The 13,028-nt window shown below is 38.3% G+C and overlaps 1 protein-coding gene across 2 annotated transcripts; it reads left to right on the forward strand.

Annotated features, from left to right (window-relative positions):
• The first annotated feature begins 2,704 nt into the window (after positions 1-2,704).
• On the forward strand, positions 2,705-10,588 carry LOC107374056 (transmembrane protein 230). 2 transcript variants are annotated; one of them, XM_070552222.1, is made up of 4 exons: positions 2,705-2,849; positions 4,438-4,549; positions 6,745-6,867; positions 9,811-10,588. In XM_070552222.1, the coding sequence occupies exons 2-4, from the start codon at positions 4,487-4,489 to the stop codon at positions 9,949-9,951; spliced, it is 327 nt and encodes a 108-aa protein (XP_070408323.1). In that variant the 5' UTR covers positions 2,705-2,849; positions 4,438-4,486; the 3' UTR covers positions 9,952-10,588. The 2 variants fall into 2 exon arrangements, with proteins under 2 accessions (XP_070408323.1, XP_070408324.1); XM_070552223.1 differs by lacking the exon at positions 2,705-2,849 and adding an exon at positions 5,337-5,481.
• Positions 10,589-13,028: the final 2,440 nt, after the last annotated feature.

Consider the following 13,028-nt stretch of genomic DNA (forward strand, 5'->3'; position numbering starts at 1 on the left):
TCTGAGAGGAAATGAGCTGCACCAGAGTTCAGGCTAGGTGAGCAGGTTGTTGTCCAGCTCTAACCTGTGAGACTCTTTTCATCCCTTGAGCAGCTGTTTTTGTTCACAGTAGAAATCCAAGTTTTTTTTATTTATTTGCAATTTTCTTTCTATTAGGAGAAAAAAAACTTTCTAATATATGAGGTTAAAATGTGACAATAATAATATCAATAATATATGAGGTCCCTTATAAATGTGTCTCTGCACACTTGAAGACTTTGTGTTCATTTGATAGTAAATATTTTAATAATCACTGAGCAGAAATGTGTTGGAGGGAAAAACTTTAAGTCCTACTCAAAGTGTTTTCCCAGTTTGCTCATGGACTTTTTGTCCCTTCATAAATACTCAGCTGAGCAGGGCTGAGTCTGATTTAAAGTGGAAAGAAAGGAGCATTGCTGATATGGCGTTTGGAGTTTATAGTGTTTCATACAGTAAAGAATTCAGCGATGGTCTCGATTTACAACTTTTTCCACTTCCTTTTTCTCTCGACTCACCAAATCCTATTCAAGGTTTGCACAATGATTAAAGTGGCACCGTCTCAACTGTGTGTTCTTATTTATGATGGTAAAAAGTTCACATCAGAGTGCAGTTCCTTCTCATTGGATGTACTTGGTTTCCTGCTATTTGCAGAGAGAATAAATTACATATCTTTCCTTTTATTGTGAGATTGGGTGTGTTTTTTTTTTGTCTGGACATCCAAAATGATGTGGTTGTTGTTTTTCAGAATTGCTGTTGTTAAAAATAACTGAAGGGTGTTAAAACTGCATCTAAAAGGCAAGGGGCTGCAATGAACTTTGGCCTTTAATGCAGTTAAGGCAAAGATTAGGAGAAAGGTGCTAAAAGATGTAACTTCTTCACTAATACAAGATGAATGGAGCAGGAGATCAATGGGCAGATGTGGGGTAAAGAGAGTTATAGCTTGTAAGCTAGTGCATGGAGAGACTATTTCTGCAACACGTCAAGGCAGGTGCTCTACCTTTTTCCTTCTTGGGTCAATGATGATATCTTTGGTTTTGTTGGTGTTCAGGGTCAGGTTGTTAGCTGTACAGTCTACCAGCTGCAGCACTTCTTCCCTGTACGCTGGCTCATTTCCTGATTAGGCCCACCACGGTTGTATCATCAGCAAACTTAATGATAGTGTTGGTGTTGTGGGTGGGCTTACCCTCACAAGTGTCACTCACAATAAATGGAGCAAGTGGAGAGGGTGTCACAGTTCAAGTTCCTGGGCACAAACATATCAGAGGACCTCACATGGACACACAACACCAAATGTCTGATAAAGAAGGCACAACAACGGTAATGGGCAATAAAAAACCGCACCACCAGGCTGATAAACAGCTTTTATCCAAGAACCATCGCTGAACTGAATGGACAGTGATTCTGCTGGACAATAAGTTCACTACAGCACCTTGACATTTAGCTAGTTCATCCTGATACCTCAACATGTGACTCTTCACATTTATATTATGTTCACTTTAAATTTCAGTTTGTAGTTTAGACTTGTCTTATAACCATGTTTACATTATACATTTTTGCGCCTTAGACTGGCAGTTTGTGTGAAAGGTGTGTGTGTGTGTGTGTGTGTGTGTGTGTGAGAGAGAGAGAGAGAGAGAGAGAGAGAGCATGTGTGTGACCTATATTTTAGCCTTGCTATTTAATTTTACTCATATTTTTGCTACCTTTTACACAAGCTGTCTTTAGTGAGTGCAAAGTCAGTTTTGTTGTACAACTGTGCAATTTTAAGTAAATAATCTTGATTCTTGAAAATGTTGCTCTTGAATTACAAGTTGATCTACTTTCCAACCCTCACCTTTGGTCATGAGCAAGGAAAGGGAGGAAAGATAAAATAAATGAGATGGTGAATAAAGGCTGCAGGATGGGCAAGCTCAGTGTCAGTGGAATTAGGAGCTGGGATGAGAGTTGGAGTGAAACCGCTGCTCTTCCACATTCAGAGGAACCAGCTGAGATGGTTTGAGAATGTGATCAGGACGCCTGGATACTTCCCAGCTGAGGTTTTTCTGGCATGTCCTGCTGGGAGGAGGCCGCTGGACTGACATGCTAGAGGGATCGTATACTGGCCTAGGAACACTGTGGGAGCCAGAGGATGTGACTGGGAGAAAACATATCAGGGCTCCCTTTCTGCCCCTTTGATCCAAACTCTAATAAAGAGAAGACAAAAAGATGGGAATAAACACATCATCACAAACAAGTGTTTGTAATATTTTTGCTCTATTTTTTTCTAGTAGTTCATGATTCAGTGCAGGGCAAATGACTGTGAAAAAAATCTAATAAAAAACTATCTAAACTAAAAAAAATAAAAGAGAGATACTTTTTAAAACAAAAATTAAAAGTCAAACAAATCTGGTTCCATTAATTGAACAAAATCAGAGTTGTTTTAAAAATTTCCAGTGTTTATTTTTTGCACTTATTATATACTGATGCATTGTGGATTCTAAGAGGAGTAAATTATATTAAAACTAGTATATGAAGACCTTCATCAGTGAACTTGTTAGTAGTATTTTTATTCTTGATTTTAAAACAAAAACACAATTAGGGAACTTATTAGAGTAATAACAATCTTGGAATTTAATCATTTAACACGTTTTAGTTACCTCACGCGAATAAACAATATTAATTTCCCTTAAACTGGAAAAGGAACGGACGAGAATCTCGTGCGCATGCGCCACAAAAGAAAACACGGAAGTTGATTCTCTTGATGGTAAACATAGTTGATGTGCCACCGCTACAGATTAGTTTGAGCCTCCTTACAAGTTTTTAGTGTAGTGGTGTTTATTTGACGTCACATTAAGGTAAGAAAATAACCTGAGGTTTGGAACCACAGTGTTGTTGCTTTTGTCGGCTCTTGACACAACGTAGCAGAACTTCTAACAGGCTAATGCTACAGCTAATCATGTCGTTAGTAGCTCAACAACAAACTCAACCCCTTCTTAAAATGATACAATCTATATTTATTTTTATTTGCTGACTGATTAAAGCTACAAAGCAGCACTCTCAAACTCACTTTTAAAAAGAAACGCTTTCTGTTCATCTTTCAGCTACTTGCTCGTTACAAAGACTTTTAATCCGCTGTTCTTGGCTGTTAACAATAAAACTATTTGTACGGATCATTTCTTGCACAAGGAGCTTTGAAGGATTAACACAAATTTTATGAGATGCCTCAAAGCAGCAGCAGGAAACACTAAACCTAAAGTGTAGGTGAGAAAAGGTTTAAACAACACATTGTCCCATGCATTAATGTAAAATAAAAATAATTAGACACGGTCGGTAGATATTTTTGCAAGTTGATATCACAAATATTGTCCCTTTTCCTGCACATTCATTAAAACTGCAGAAATGAAAAGCTCCTCCATTTTTTGTGTGCAGTAGCCTATAATTATTGTATCCCGTCCACCACTCTATCAGGAACTCTGGTGTATGATGGAGGGATGGATGAAGGGGCTCAAGAGCAAGGATATTTCTGACAGATCCCAAATCCCCTCCATGGACTAAATTTAGGGCTTAAAGTAAATCACATGAGTGGTCACGCTTCTCGGGTTTGTTCTGATCTGTGTTTTCTCTGTGAGGATATCTGCTTGTATTAAAACAGGAACATTTTGTAGGTTTTCTGATTAAATGTATGTCCTTCAAAACTGACTCAACTGAAGCACCAGTAGAAAGTATTTAGGAGCAGCTGAGAAAAGGGAAGTGCAAATTTAAGAGTCAGATATATATTTTTTAATTTGCTTCTTTAGACTAAAAGTGAGCCAAACTTCAGCTGACATGATATTTTACTTACAAGCACAAAAGTACAATCGAAGGTAAATGAGATGGATTTTCTATAATTAATTGAACAGATGTGACACAGAGAAAAGTTTAGAGCCCATTAATGTGATAGCAGGAATGAAACGTTTCAAAGCAGATTTGAAAAGAAAATTTCATTGCAAATTGTTAATGAGGTTTGCATGTCATAACTTTAGAACATTTTTGAGAATTTTGACATAAAAGAAAAAGGCCCATCATAAAAATGTCTAGGTCTGTTTATATAAAGAAATACAACTAATATATATATATATATATATATATTTACATTCAGACATGAACCAATTAAACTCAGTTTACTGACTTATCGATCAGTCATATGAAGAAGACAGAGCTGCTAGTGGGGACATGTTTTTGATGTTTATCACCGGTGTTTAGCCTTAGTTTGGTTTCAGAAGGGGCAGGACAGAAGTGCACGTTAATTAGGAGGCACAGCAAAATAAAGTAATTCTTGTGGGCAACAGTCAGCAAAATATTTTAATAATGATTTTTCTTGCATACCCTTTTTAGTGATCATTTGTAGCTTAAATCAAGAAGAAGTACTAATGAGTACATTTTGACCATGTTTCTGTGAAACAGCGATTATGTCACACTGAAGGCAGCTGGGAGATACGTGTTGGCCGCTGCAATGTCCAACAAGGTCAAGTATTCACGCCTGGCTGCTGATGACAATGGTTACATAGACCTGCAGGTAAGAGACTGTTGTCATAGAGTAACTGCTGATTTTTTTTTATCAGAACAACCTTTATTAACACTTGGCTGTTAATCTGTGATGAATCCAGAATATCCAGAGAGGAGTGTTGCTGGAGTCAGGCATGGTTTTGAAAATATCTCACATGAACAGAATCACATTTCATACAAGCATCACAGAGTAAACTCTATGTTGCACCTGAGAGCTATGAGCTGTTTTTTTTTGTTAAAAACAAAAAAAAAAAAAGAAAATCAAATTTACTGTTAACAAATCAACAGATTGAAGGAAAAATTTTTGCATCCTGATCTTCATTATCAGCGATTCAAACAAGACACTTCATAATGTTAGACACTAGTTATTTACTATATTTAAAGTGGCAGTTGCAGTTTCCTGCCACTAGGGGGCGGTACATTCATACATTTCAGCGTAGTTTTACACCATATCACTGTGACTGTCGCTAGTTTGATAAAACATTGCAGTAAATATGGTTACCTGTGGAGCAGAAAGCATGCAACCCCGGCGTGGCTCCTCAGACTTTGATGGTGCTTCAGTTGATTCCAGTGGGAGAATGCAATGCTGAATGTAATTTTATGGTGCTGTAGTTTCCAGATCTGCTTGGGGTCCTGCATATGCCGATGACATCATCATACTATGGCAATACCACTCGGTCAAAATATATCGTATCTCTTTTTCGATTCTGTTCTTTCACATATGTTTTGGAAAGAGTTTAGCAGTTTTGTAATTAAATTCATGTTTCTTACAGCCTAAATGTTTTTGAATGTGCTAGTGTTTCATAAGTCGTACATCCAGCCAATCATCCAGCGTAACATCATCGACAGGCGCAGGACCCTGAGCCAGCCATAAGGAAACATGGCGTTTAATATGGCACCCCTCAAAGACCCTAGACCCACACCTGATTTCATGGTTATATGGTATGAAGCCTTCAATATTTTTCAACAACTGGACTTAATTTTTTCATTTTCAACAATATTTCGATGTATTTTTGGGTTGGATTAACGGTAAAAACTACACATTGTCTCTTTAAAATAAAATATGAAAAATAACATTTAAAATTCATGTCTGATAACCTTTTGTTTTATAAAAGAGATGCGCTGGTGTTTCTTTCCTCATATGAAAACATTTCATGAGATACTTAACAAAACGTCTGGAATAATTTAGATTTAATGATGTTCAGGCAGCATTTTAACCTCTAATAAAGCACTAAATGTTCTGTAGAACTAAAACGCCTCATTTGCCATGTTCTTGCTTCATTCTCTTAGTAGTCATGACATTTTGAACATTTATTCTTTATCATTTCACTCTAAAGCAAGACACTAATTTGCTAAAAACTGTAATAATAAAACACGCAGCTCAGAGAAAAGAATTGGGAAAAAAACCAAGAAATAAACTAATAGTTGATGGGTCTTGTGTTTTGCTGTTAGAGTATTAAAACAGATGATCGCTTAAACTATCCATCCATCCATCCATTTTCAGCTGCTTATCCGGAATTGGGTCGCGAGGGCAGTAGCCAAAGCAGGCAGGCCCAGACTTCCCTCTCCCCAGCCACTTGGGCCAGCTCCATGGGGGATTACCAAGGCATTCCCTGGCCAGCCGTGAGACATAGTACCTCCAGCTTGTCCTGGATCTTCCCAGAAAACCTCACTAGAGGTCCAGGAGGCATCCTAACTAGATGCCTGAGCCACCTCAACTGGCTCCTCTTGATGTGGAGGAGCAGTGGATCTACTCCGAACCCCTCCCAGATGACCAAGCTTCTCACCCTATCTCTAAGGGAGAGCCCAGCCACCCTGAGGAGAAAACTCATTTTGGCGGCTTGTATCCGCGATCTCGTTCTTGCGGTCACTACCCAAAGTTCATGGCCATAGGTGAGGGTAGGAACGCAGATTAACCGGTAAATAAACTTAATTTACTTAAACTAAAATGAAAAGGTAAGTGGCCTGTGTTTGATATAGCGCCTTCTAGAGTCCTGACATCCCCCAAGGTGCTTACAACACAATCAGTCATCATCCATTCACACACTGGTGAAATAAAAATATGAAGAAAAAAACCCATATCCCGTGTTGCCCAGCTCTACATAAGGTGTGTTAAATCTACATACATAGATATATAAATGATTATTATTAGTGTACTAAACTGATGATACCTAAGAGTCTAATAAAGGCTGCACCTCATTTCAGTTCATGAAGAGCCCCCCCAGGGTCCCATACAAGGCCATTGCGGTGGCGGTATTCCTCTTCCTGATCGGCTCCTTACTGATCATCGTTGGGGCTCTTTTCCTGTCCGGAGTCATCCACGTTAAGGTGAGTTTGGTTTGTAAACGTGAGTCATTTCTGTTCATGGAACAGATGGATCTCAGACATCCTGTTGGCTGGGAAGAACAGGTACAGTAGAGCTACAGATGAAGTGTGCTTCTACTCTAAAACAGGTGTTATAGTTCAGGGAATGCAGCATAGTATTTATTGGTTATTTTAATACATTTATTTAAGTAACAAAACAAAACAGTTTCTCTAAACTGAAGCCAATCAGTGAGCTATCTACAGCAGGCAAAGTAATAATTAGCATGATCGTCTCAGCTTACTTCCTGAGTGTCTCACAAATATGCCGCTCTTACAGGTACTTGGATACGCTGCAAAGCTGAAATATTAATAGGTTTTATTTTCCAGGCTTTGAAAGTGCTTAAAGCTGAGCTGAGCTGAGGCTTGTTTAATATTAACCATGGGATTTTTATTTTTATTATTTTCACTCTAATAAAAATCAAATGCTAACTATTAGCTGCACAAATAGTCAAGTTTAATTAAACTAAGTTGTGAATTTCAGATTTTGTGTTAAAGAACAAACTATCCAACCTGACGTAGAAGAAGAAAACAGCAGATTTGCTGCAGCTACTGTGGAAACTGGGGCACTTTCAACTCTTGGTGCATTGAAGACATTCCAGTTTGCACTGATGGACTTTTTGCTGCAGCAAACATTTTGACTTATCATAGCACAGGTGAAGCAGTTTGTTGACGCCACCTCAGTTCCATTACCTGAGCCAGTGAGCCGAAGCAGGGAGGAAAACTGCTCACCTCCAGATTTCCGTTTCTCAGCTGCATGAAATGCGGCAGCTCTAGAGAGTTTAATTTAGACTCGCTGTGACAAACAGAAATATCTGCAGTCAGTCAGGTTTTAAAGGTAGGAACAGTGACAAGAATTCACCTCTTAACACCATTTATGACACACACTTGGGTTTATTATAGTAGCTGTAAATACACCCTACCTGTTTAATTGGTAGATTTCTTCTGCTCCTGCTTTTGTGTGTAAACGTAAATAATGATTTGACAGTGTTAATAGATCACTTCCTGTCAATTATTAATGATCATGACTGGGTAAAATTTTGTAATTACATGGTTTATTATTCTGTCTCAGCCTTCATTTGTAAAAATTACACACAACTTTGATTTTTCTTTTTTTTTTCTTTTGCGTAACATGTTTCAGCTCATCAAACAAATATCCCCATCAGACAAAGATAACCCAACCCCAACTGTTTTGCTTCAACCACACTATAGGTATTTCCAGCCTGAATGGCCTGTTTTAGGTCAAAGGTCAGATATTCTTCTTCAGGATTTTTTTGGTGAGAGCAGAATTCATGGTTTCACAAAGCAAGACGTCCTAGTCCTACCATGGCTAAACAGCTCCAGATAATCACACTGCCACCATCATGCTGGACTGTTGGGATGATGTTGTCTTCCTCTGAAACACAGCATCAGTTTTACATCAGGAAAAAAAAAAGCTTTTCATTAAATTGCTCCATATTCAACCATTAATTTGTTTCATTAACCCTACCAGTCTGCTAGTAACCAGGCCTGGGTGGTGTAGCTAGTAAACTTCAACCAGGCTTTCCAAACAAGTTTGATGTGAAATAAAATAAGGTGAAAATAGCAGAACTTTGTTTGAAGTTCCCTTTTATGTAACTTTATGTAAGTTTGAGGTACAACACTACGTAAAATAAAAATAGGATGGACAGAGAAAACATTTTCTGAGTTTATGTTGATCATATTTTTGTTATAAAAATAAGAAAAGTAGAAGACTACTCCTACTACTAGTCTACTTTTCACTAGAAGAACCCAAGATGACATCCAGTTAAACTCAATGCATGTAAAAAGAGAGTGAAGGTAATTAAATAGTCATGATAAATCAAATCGACGCTTTTCCGGATTTTTTTCTCTGCGTCTTTCTAACTTACATGATTTCAAAGCTTTAATGCTGCAGGAAACCAGTGGGATGTCTGCAGCAACTCCATGCATTCTGCTGCCATCTGGTGGTGAAATGGAGCACCTCCCTCTGCTCCTTTTGGAAGCAGTCTCCACCTCCTGGTGGCTATCTGCCCTCGACATGGAGCTACTGCTGATTTACATGAAAGCAGACCTCACACGGGTGGAAGAGATCATCATACCTCTGTGCTGTGTGCACACAGGAGGGTATTGATGTCGTGTTGGCAGGAAGTGTGGTGTTAAGCATGTTTAAGTGTGATGAGTACATTAGTCCCTACTGGGCTCTGTTCTTCCTCCTCTGGCATTAGCTGATCATGAATTCCAATCCAGTGCTGTGAACAAGGTATTTACCCTTTGTCTCCCTGCTGTAGCAAACACTTAAGACAGTTGTCAAATGATGATTTCATTTGTTCAAGAACTCATACTATCCAAATCAACCTGGAACTATGTAGAAAAGTACTTCCCTAATTGTTAAATCATAACCAGTCACATTATTTAGAAATCTAGGTTCTGTTTAATTTATCACATCAAATAGTCTGAGAAGAAAATAACCCAGAACATCTAAAGCCGTGCAGGCCTCACTTGATTAAGGTCAGAGGTCATGATTTAAAAACAAGAAAGATCCCCAAGACGTTTGGGAAGATAATCTGTTGCTAAAAGTGGAACTTTCTGGAAAGAAATACAGAAATGCATCCAGCAGTCAAGCATGGTGGTGGTACTGTGATGGTCTGGGGCAGATTTGTTACAAATCAGGATCTGGAGGACTTGTTGAATGATGAATTCTCTTCTCTCAGTCCCTTAAAAAGCTGTTCATGATGGAACATCCTCCAATGTGGTGGAATTAAATTAGCTTGTTGATCAGAAACTTTTAAATGACAAGACAAAGAAGAAATCTTTAAAGGGACAAACATTGTTCTACAGTTTGTGATGTGTAGACCTGTGGCTGGGACATGTTATGATGTGGTGGATCAACATTCTGTCATTCCATTCCAGAATCCCGACAGCACGATCCCCATCATCATCATCGGTCTGCTCGTTTTCCTCCCAGGGTTTTACCACCTGAGGATCGCCTACTACGCCGCCAAAGGTTACCGAGGCTACTCTTACGACGATATCCCAGATTTTGGCGACTGAGTCAAAACAAAAGCTTCGACACAAACTGTTCCCTGCTGCTGTTAACTTTCTGAATGCATGTAGCGAACGAAAAAACAAGGAGCAAAAACTTCTTGCTGCTGAGACTGATGTTCATCCTGAAGGGCTCCACGTATCGCTGATATATTACAGATACATGGAAGTTTGTCTTGTTTCTTGTTTGGTCTGTGCTTTATTACTCTCCACACCACGAGCCCCGCTGACCTGGGAGAGTTGATCCTTCTTTATTAGCTGTGAATCAGGGGAGGACGTCAGAGCCGCTGCACCACTTTGCTGTTACAAAACTCCACACATAAATAATATGCTACAGTACTTTAGACAAATCTTCACTGAAACTTTTAAATCACTCCCACTCAGGGTTGATGTCTGAGACGATCACCGTTTTAAAGGTTGCTGTCATATGAAGCAGCTAAGGTGTTGTTTACTGTTTACACCTGAAGCACTGCATTCGTGTTAGTATCCAACCAGAAGTGGGTATTTTTATCGCTCCACCGTATATTTTTGAGTGAAATGTGTTAATTACTAAAGTATTGCTTTTTGTTCAGAACATTTAAAATGTGTTTTTCTTCTCCTTACAATGATTTCATATGAAAATAAAGAACGTTAAAAAAACTGGAAATGTGATGGATTTGACTGAACTTGAATTATATCATGTGCATTTTTAATGGGATTCTGAAGGTCAGAGGTCATAAATCGTCTTGAAAAAAGACACACTTTACTTAAAAAACCCATTACGATATAAAAATTTCCTTTTGTTGGAGGATCCACCAGGAAAGCAGCAAATTACATTTGACAAACATACAAGCAATAATTCCATGCTGTAGTTCTTTTTTAAAACACAGAAACGGTTTCGTTACCTGTTTTCCCGCTATGTTTCGTTTGCGGCTGCAAACTTCCTCAGGCTGACACTGATGGTGGCGTCACTTTCTTCTCCATTTATCCGCGGGCAGCAGAGGACGTTGTCGCCCTCTACTGCCCGCTCTCCCCTCTCCGATGATGCAGTCCCATGCGCGGTCCAACGTGTAAACTCCATCGTCCCTGTTCATGGTCTCACATCCATGTCTCCTTATCTCGATTGCTTCTTTAATCCATCTTTTGTATTTTTGTTGTTCGGTGTTTATGATCCGTGTGTTGTCCCAGTCCATTAGATGGTTTTCTCTTGTGCAGTAATCTGTTACGGCTGACTTCTTTATTGTACTTTCTGCTTCTTCTTTTGCTGCTCTTGTGTGTTTTCGACTTGCCTCTTTCTCGCACTCCTTTCTATGTTCTATTGTTCGTGTGTTGAGTTGGCGTCCGGTTTCTCCTATGTATGTTTTATTGCAGTTTGCATGGGATTTTGTAAATGAAGTCCAGCTGATATTTTCTCTTTTGGGTGTACTACTATGTTTCTAACTGTTGTGTATGGTTTTGTTGGTGTGTTTATGTCGTTATTTTTATTGTCGCTGTTATTTTTTCTGTTATGCCTTTGATGTATGGTAGGGTGATCACTGGTTTTTGTTCTTGTCTTTCTGGGTTTCTGGTTCTTTGCTTTGGTTGTTCTTTTTTCTGTTGTTTGTTGTTTTCCTTCATTTATTGCCCATGTCTGGTATCCGCAGGACTTGAAAGCATGTTGTATGTGTTTGTCCTCTTGTTTACGGTCTCTTTCGTCTGTTATTATGTTTGCTCGGTCATATAATGTTCTGATTACTGACATGTTGTGTATGGTGGGGTGTTTTGACGTCCATAATAGATATTGGTTTGTGTGTGTTGGTTTCCTGTATGTTTATGTTCTGTTCTGTGTTGTAAAGAACTACAGCATGGAATTAGAAATACGACACAGCAAGAACACACCTAAGATGTTCATACAAGCAATAAAATGTAAACGTGCAACTTTCTGTCCCCTTTTCCAAATTTCTGACAAACAGTTTCAAACTTCACAATCAAAATTCCTTGCTCACAATGAACATATTAAGTTTATTTCTGTCACGCTGCACCAAAGTAGGAGTGACCTCTTACAGAGAAAAACGATGACAATAAAAAAATAAAATAAACATTAAAATATCACATTTTTGTCAAATGATTAAAGATAATTATCACACTCAACATTAATAGAAAAACTTAATTTTTGCACTAATAACAGCATCAAATTAATTCTTGCACTACATAAACTGAACTTGTGGCTTTAAAATGATAAAAAATTTCAATGAGTCCAATCATTAAATGCTACTTCTACTTTTACTTTAAATGGAGACTAGGCAGTTTTGGCTTGCTTTTAGCTTCCTCTAGTCTGCTTAGAAGAACCAAAAGCAAAATGTATCTCCTCTCATTGCGTTTGTCCTTTTAACACCCGAAATGCCTCCCCCAGCCTTCCTTCGTGCCTACAGGAGTGATTCATCACTAAATTCAGCAAATCAGCTGTTTTCATGACCTAAACACGCAGGAAATGTGCTGGAAGCTGACTGCAGCACCAGGTATGTCAGCTCATGTTTTCTACGTCCAACAGACCTGCCCAGCACCCTGAAGTTGCAAATGCGGTATTGTGGCTACAGAGGGTGGTGGGGGTCTGAGTGACATTTCATTAACCATGTAAAGGGTAATTTTAGTACTCGCTCAAGAAAATTATTAAAAATAAGAAAAAGTTGCAAAGTATCCCTTTTACCACAAGAAAAATAACATCAAACTGTTACTTTATTTAGTAATGCTTGGCTTGTTTGCATTGATGTTTTATACATTTACTGAAATTATAAAGTTGTAAACTACTTTCAATGCTACTAAAAGAGCACAAAATTACACTGAGTATTAGAAAACATGTAAATAAAATAAAAATATAGTTTTTAGGGAAAATAGATTTTCAGTAATTGTTTAAAAATATTTTTTAGCAAAGAAATCTAAATATGTTGGGTTGTTTATTTGTCTAATAATTAAATGCCTTCCTACCACTCCCTATAATTATAAGAAAGTAGATGTTTATCAACTTTGACTCTTTTTATTCCTCCTAACAAGGCAAGCAGAAGTTTTCCAGGTCTGCTTGGTGTGGTGGCCTCCAACTGGCAGTAAAGGACACCCCCTTGTGGCTGCCT

The sequence above is a fragment of the Nothobranchius furzeri genome, chromosome 6 (assembly GCF_043380555.1).
Source record: "Nothobranchius furzeri strain GRZ-AD chromosome 6, NfurGRZ-RIMD1, whole genome shotgun sequence".
In the NCBI taxonomy this organism is placed as follows: domain Eukaryota; kingdom Metazoa; phylum Chordata; class Actinopteri; order Cyprinodontiformes; family Nothobranchiidae; genus Nothobranchius; species Nothobranchius furzeri.

Excerpts from the sequence above, each read along its gene's own strand:
- LOC107374056 (XM_070552222.1), top strand. The coding sequence starts at position 4,487 with ATGTCCAACAAGGTCAAGTATTCACGCCTGGCTGCTGATGACAATGGT. Across the intron at positions 4,550-6,744 it reads ATGGTTACATAGACCTGCAG|TTCATGAAGAGCCCCCCCAG; the intron begins GTAAGAGACTGT and ends ACCTCATTTCAG. Across the intron at positions 6,868-9,810 it reads CCGGAGTCATCCACGTTAAG|AATCCCGACAGCACGATCCC; the intron begins GTGAGTTTGGTT and ends ATTCCATTCCAG.